Source organism: Pseudonaja textilis, chromosome 1 (genome assembly GCF_049901715.1).
Source record: "Pseudonaja textilis isolate UNSWEBS1 chromosome 1, rPseTex1.2, whole genome shotgun sequence".
NCBI classification, from domain to species: domain Eukaryota; kingdom Metazoa; phylum Chordata; class Lepidosauria; order Squamata; family Elapidae; genus Pseudonaja; species Pseudonaja textilis.
Window position 1 is genome coordinate 173,345,085 of NC_141990.1, and position 7,355 is coordinate 173,352,439.

Genomic DNA, 7,355 nt, shown 5'->3' on the forward strand with positions numbered 1-7,355 from the left:
GCTTACCGGCCGCAGATGCGGAGCGCTGAGCCCTTCTCCCTCTCGGGGAGGTCGCTCTCCCTTCGTTTCGTGTTTGGAACGGAGAGCGACCAAGTGCGCGAAGAGCAAACCCTTACACAGATGTTTGTTTACTGTTGCTTCTGTATAATAATGAGGAGCTCACAAAAGCTCTCGCAATAGAACTTGAAACCGCAAACGGGCACAGACGCCCCAAGTTAACCGACGTTGCCCCGAAGGATGCGATTTTACAGCTCTTCGAAGCCCCACGGGGAGAGCCGGGTTGAAGAGCCGGGGCAGTTGTTCCACAGGAGGGACTCGCGAAGAAATCCTGGCTGTGGATTCCCTGTAGATGGCGTCCCTTCGGGGGCTGATGGGCCATTTGCGAGCCGCAGGCAAATCTGGAAGGGGGACCTCACTCTCCCTCCACCCAGCAGTTTGGCCGGCGTCTGCCTTCCTTGACTGAGGAGATGCCCTGGGAGAAATGAGCCCGGCCATACAGGGAAGCTCTAGAAGGGCTTTAGCACCAATCTTCTCCCTCATGCAACAGTTTCTCCTAATCTTCTTGTCACCTCCAGTTTTATTTATTTCACTATTTTAAGAGATGTATCGGCCATTAATGAATGGCAGAGGTACTGCACAAGTAAGAGATTTGCCCTTTCAAGTACCTGGCAATTAAAAAATGCTTTTGGGTAAATCTGGAATGTAAATACTTCACTACTGTGCTATTTCTTTTGACTACAAATTTCCTGGGAAACTGAACTAGAACTAGGGCAATCAAAGAATTAAATTCTTACATTTTTCACAAGGACAGTCTTGTCTTGCATGGACTTTCTATTTTGGCTATTACTAAAAATACGAACACTGATTTGCATTAAGAAAACCCTTGTGAACACTTATTAAAAGTATAATTTTAATCAGGACTTGACTTTTAAAAGTACCTTGTATGTTTTTTGGGGGGGAGTTTTCAGGGAAAAATGGTTTTAGGAGGAAGAGAGAATAAGAAAATTTCCATCACAAGCCTTGGAAAACTATCTCCATGGTTCAAGCTTTTTTATTCCTTCTGAATGAAAGGTGTTCATCATTACTTACTTAGATCACTTAATGGCAGGGCTGTTATCTGAGGGACTTCCTATCTCCAGTCATTTCTACCTATCTGGTATTCAGGCAGAATAGGTGTGTTTAAAGTTCCTTCAATTAAACATTGCCATATTGTAGGATCAAGGAAGGATGCTTTCTCAGTTGCTATCCTTGTACTCTGGAATAGGATCCCCACCCCGCACAGTGATATGAATAATGCCCACTCTTCTGATGTTCCAAAAAACCCTTAACATCTCCATCTAGGACCTGCCTCCCGGGCCCTAGATGGAGCTGGGTATTTGTGAAGCTGCTTCATTTTTATTATGATAGTTTGTAATTTGGACCAATTTTGTTACTATTCTAAATATTTCTGCATAAGATACCCAGAGCCTTTTGGAAATAGGTCATAATCTTAATAAATGTAACAAGTGCTAAAGCAACACCATAATGAACACATTAGCAAGGAAGTTTCACTGTACAGATAAATTTTATTTCAAGGTCACAATATCATTTGAGAAATGTTGCATTTATTAAGAAAATTATTTACATGATGGAACAAAAGCATTTGAGCACTTTTTGTGGAATGACAACTTCATGATAATGCCAGAGTATAACCTTCTCAGTCAAGATATTTTCCAAGAATATCACCATCTCTAAATATGAAATAGTCCTGCAAATAGAGAATACAAATTAGCATTTACCAAAGACAAAATGTTCCTAGTTCAGAAGTCAAGGCAATTAAGTTGTTCCAGCAAAGATGGATTTACGAGCACATAGTGAGATTAGTGCTCTGCAAATAGTGAGGCAAGGACATGTCCTTTACAGTGTTGTCTTTGAAAACTGGGAGAAGAAACTAATTTCCTTAAAGATAGCCTTTATCTGGACTGAAATATTCCAGTTTAAAGCATAGACAAAATTACAAGTCCTAGCTATACTCTTATTACATACAAGATTCCCCACTAATAGTCAGGTTAGTTCCAGCCTGAATTGGACCCATTTTTACCAGTATGCTACATGTCCAACCAAAGCCCAGTTTTATTTCCAGCAATCTCATGCTTTCTGTGTAAAGTTATGTTCTCTAGAGATTATCTTGCAACCCAGCGTACTATTACCTGCATGCACCAGTTTGAAGATACTTGCAGTGTGGTGAGACCCTCATAAGCAAAACTAATGAAGTGATGTATGGATGTGAAAGCAAGCATAAGTTACGAGGATAGAAAAATATGGAAACTAAATGATACTAGAGTAAACATAAATTTAGATTTGTATGCCCTTTACTTTGTTTAGTGGTTCATTTTTCAATTTTGCTTTCTTCTTCCTTTTACATAAAATGGTTCCTTTTGCAAGGGGTGTGTGTGTATGAAAAGACTTTCAGGGACTGGGTGGAGGGAACAGGCCCAAAAATTGTGAGACCAGGGTGTGGAAGTCTTTAAGCAAGGCCATCTCAGTGGCTGTCACATGCAACTGGGCAGGCTCCATTACAATAATAGATGGAAACATGTTTTCTAAATCTAAAGATACTGGATTACAAGATACTTTTGCTTAAATACAGGTTTGAGAAAGGCATTCAAAATGTGTATTTACTCTAGACTTCTTCATGTCTAGATAAAGCAGGAACTAAAAATGCAATATTTTAATAAGGAAAAAGGACAAGCATTTTAGAAATAAATATTAATATTTGCAGCTAAGGATTAGTCAGAAATGGACACACAGTTGGAACACAAAAAGCTTGGCATGTCAGGTACTTGAAGACTTCCCATGGTAGCTTTAAAGAAATGGTATCTATGCCTAATTACTTTTTAAAAATTAAGCTGTGGAATTGAAAGAATATTTAATGTAAAACTAACCTTATCATCCAGTATAACCTTTGTACCTCCATATTCAGGTAGTAGAACCTTCTCACCAACTTTTACACTAATTGGTTGAATGTTTCCATCCTAAAGAGAAGAATTGAATTGTAAACATTACAGTACACTAAGGAATATTTTGTGAAAATACTTTTTAAATTCAAAGTTGCAAAATTAAATGAAAAACAGTTCATTCTGTATTATCAAACACTGGCAATTTTTAGATGATGTAATTGCATCTAAACTTTTTTTTGCATTTGAATGTTTCCCCCACAAGGCTTGCTGGTTAGTATTAAAGGGCAATTAAGTAATAATGTTTCTATTAGGGATATGTGGAACGTCCATCAATGGAGCTTGTGTTCTATTTGAGGTGCTCCAGGATAAGAAGGAACAGGAAAAAAAGGGTTCCCAAGGGTTAGAGACAGTGAAAAACGAAGGTGTGAGTGGCCCCAATGGGTATGTCATATCTGAATTCAAGCTGATGACTAAGGAAAGGATAAGGAAAGCAACAAGGAAAATGGGTGGATAGGCTGAGCACAGGACAGTGAAGCAGATAAAGGGTGATATGCGTTTGCTTTGTTTTATTTGCTCCCTAAAAATCAATAGTTCAGTCACCTCTGAAAGGTGACTCGTATAATTCAAGTACATTCGCCTTGCCAACACCCTTAGTTTATATTCAATGACTGCAAGAAACCAAGGATGTAATTGAAAAAAACCAGAAAGCTATTAAAATGACCTGTCTTTTTAATCATTCTACTCCATGATAAAGTGATTTGTAATATTTATTGGATTTCTTAAAGAAGAAACATGTCTGCATGAACAAAGAAGATTAACATCCCCAAAATTGCCATGAACTTAATCCAGACCTAGAAACAGAGTTCTTTAAAGAGACTTCTAGAACTTTTAAAGTTTAGAGGTAATACTCCAAGGACACACTGTTCCAGAAGGTGGGTGCTTCAACAGAGAAGGTTTCAGTTCTGCAAGAGAAGATTTTTAACTGAAGGAGCCCAGAACACACTGAATCTGGCCAAACATTCTGGATGGGCAGAAACTATTAGAAACTGGTGATTTTTCTAATAACCACACTCTGATGTTAAGTGCCTTACAGATAAATTAGACAATCCATATCATGTTGGGTCATGGCTTCAGAGATATTTCCTTATCTAACGAAAGATATAGATTATAGAATGACCGTGGGTGAATAAAACAGCAGCTGGAGTTAGAGCAATTTCTGATTAACTACAAACTTCCTCATTGAACTCCTTTGAAAAAATGTAATTACAATTATTAAATTCCCATTTACCTTGCTTTTTGAACCTGATCCAACTGCCACAACAGTGGCTTGTAGTACTTTTCCTTGGGATTTTTCTGGAATCATGATTCCTCCTTTAGTTACTGTCTCAGCCGCACATCTTTCCACCAGTACTCGGTCAAAAAGAGGAAGAAATTTTTTAAATGCCTGTCCTGCCTGTTAAAACAAAACCAGAAATCATCATGAAGCCTTAACAAAAATAATTTGTCATCTGTAAGATAACTGAGGGCTTATATAGCTTGTATGGAACATGAACATAAGAAAAACTCTGAAAAAAAAATCCTGATGCATATCAGAAGGTTGCAATAGGTGACCACATAATGCCAGGAAATTGCAACCTTCATAGATAAGCCAGTGGCCAAGTGGCTGAATTTTGATTGTGTGACCATGAGGACGCTGCAGTCATAGTGAAAAAATGGTCATAAGTCACTTTCAGTGCTGTTGTAACTTCATGTCACTAAGTATTGCCAAGGCATGATTTTATCTAGCAATTGTAGATGTTTCTCATGGAAAACCAACAATACTTTAAAAAATAAATTTAATAAAAAGTAATCTTATTACTTCTACCCTCATATGCAAATTCTAATAGCATAATATTAAAGGGAAAGTATCTTATTCTTTCCCCAAAACTTTCCCTTGTCTGATCTAGACAATTTTCCAATCTTCTGCAGAGGAGAGGGAAGAACAGAAAAAATGATCTTTGGCCATTCCACTGATAAATGGAAAGAACTGAGTTAATTGTAAAACATCTGAAGAAAATAATTAACTGCAAGAATTCAACAGTTTAAGAATAATGAACTTTGGATGGGTATTTGGAAGCCTTGGCTACTATTTTAGTGTGATTTTTAAAAATTCTATAGGTGCTTTATTGGGGATGTATCAGCTCAGTTAAATGCATCAAATCACTTAACTGCAAATTCATACTACCAGCTGTAAATTATCGTGCAATACATATACATTGTACAGAATCAAACTGTTGTGCAATTTATGTGCACAAGTAGTGAATGATTTCAAACAGTCATCACTTGTTTTAGTTAAGTGAAAACAAAATAAATAAAAAGCAAGCTAGCCAATTCATGTAGGCGGTTTCTTTCAATAAATTCTAGCTAATTCTATAACTACCCAGATTATGGCATGTATGATTAGCAGAAATTACTAGAAGATTCTTTCAGTGTACTCTAGAATCCTCTAGAGGCCACTGTTGACCAGCAGAAGAAAACTAAGCAGCCCCTCATATAGAAAAATATCCATGGTATGCAAATAACTGAAAACAAGCACAATACTTGTAATATCTAGTCTCTATGGGCTTTTCAGCAAAGTTAGCAAAACAGCCATCCACAAACACCAAATAAATCTAAATTGGTGCTTACAAGGAGAATCCTTCTTAGTGTCCTATCCAACTTAACTTTCTGAAAACAAGTCCTGACAGAGGGCTCAAACTATGCAATTTATCAATCCTGTTTTGAAATAAGATTTTTGTACCAAAAGAGATAAGAAAAGAAATTAAACATGAACAGGACAGCAGGAATGGAGTTTTTTTCACTAAAATATTTCCAGGCCAAAGATCATTAAATTCTCTTTCCCATGAAAACTACTTTTAAGCAGCACTTACAAATGTTTTTTTAAAAAAACAAAGCCTCTTCTCCGCCCACCCCCACCAAATTCTCTGTGTGACCTGTATGTCTAAGTGGGTGTTAACTACGATGGCTTCCCTTCACAAAGCATGGGAACTGGCTCTGCATATCAGAGAAATCTCACACAGCAACCTTCTTACACAATTTTGTAGTTACAAAATTTCAAATAAGCACACATACACTCATTTGCCTGGCAATGTCCCCCTGCATTTCATTAGGAACTGACTGCAGATGCTCTATGCAAACACGAGTATTTCAAAATCCAGCGTGAACAGAATAAAGCTTTTCCTATGATGCCTCAGTCTTAGCAAAAAAAAAAAGAGAAAAACAACTACTTATTTTGAACGAATAATCACATCGCAGAGGTCACAGTAATGCTCTTAGACGCAAAATAAATTTTGGCCAATTTATAAGTAACTCCTGTTTTAGAAGTAGCAATTCACTCGTTTGCTAACCCTCAATTCTTATTTATAGCGATTATTATTAAAGGTCATCGTTCTAAGCAACAGCACGATCCACGTGCAAACAATGGAGGAAGACAAAGACACGTGCAAAATGTTTCCTCCATATAATCTCCCTAATATTTCGGATCCAAGTCTTCCCATTTCTGCATTAATCGCTTGTTTTAGCTCAAACTAAAAGTTTGACGTATCGAGCATCTTTTAGGAGCCAGCCAAAGGATTCTGAAGAACCAGAGGACAGGAATAACCTTCCAGTGTCCTCTACCCTTAGGTAGAGGTCTACTGAAATCACAGATAGGGTGGAGCTCATGGAGACCCACATCACGCAAGGCCAAAAAAGGGTCTCAAGAGTCGTTTCCTTCCACGTTCCCCGCTTCTTTGCTCCACGGGTGACAAAAGGCTGAGCGGCAGAATCCCGTCAATCACTCACCATGCCGGCTGCTTCCAACGCTTTTCCTTCTGGGTTCCTGCCGCTGTCCCGGCGCGCGCTCCCCCTGCTCTCGGCGGGCAACCCACACGTGAAAGGGGCAGCGATTGCGCATGCGCGAGCCACACCCACTCCAGGGGAAAACTGCTTCCCGTGCCATGAGGCGGGAGAAACGTTCGGCTTTCTTTTCAAACGTCGCTTTCACCTTTCTCCTCGTTCCCTACACGGTGTAAACACCTTCACTGTTTCACTCACATGTCTTTCTCTCCCTGAATTCGATACTTTTCCCATCCGAACAAGGCGAGACATGCCCGGAAGTGATGTAACCCCGAGCACAACCTTTGGTGAGCATGGGAATTCCAGAAAATTCTGGAAGTACGGAGCCCGGGAACCTGTATAACCATCAGTAATGAAGCCTTGGGAGGAATGGACCAATCAACGCAGGCGGCTCGTTCTCAGGGCGGTTTCTACAAGCCCCGCCCCTTCCCTCGCGTGACCTGCCTGAATGAAGGCCGAAAGGGCGCGCCGCAGCGAGTGGGCGGGCCTGGCAGAATTGCCGCTATGCTCGTTCCCGGGCGCCCTCCCGCGTCAACCTTT

General features: G+C 39.5%; 1 protein-coding gene across 1 annotated transcript; it reads right to left on the reverse strand.

Moving 5' to 3' along the window:
- Positions 1-1,545: 1,545 nt before the first annotated feature.
- On the reverse strand, positions 1,546-6,857 carry HSPE1 (heat shock protein family E (Hsp10) member 1). Its single transcript, XM_026696849.2, has 4 exons — positions 6,762-6,857; positions 4,228-4,392; positions 2,925-3,014; positions 1,546-1,747 (listed from the first exon to the last, which is right to left on the reverse strand). The coding sequence occupies exons 1-4, from the start codon at positions 6,762-6,764 to the stop codon at positions 1,697-1,699; spliced, it is 309 nt and encodes a 102-aa protein (XP_026552634.1). The 5' UTR covers positions 6,765-6,857; the 3' UTR covers positions 1,546-1,696.
- Between the last annotated feature and the right edge of the window lie 498 nt (positions 6,858-7,355).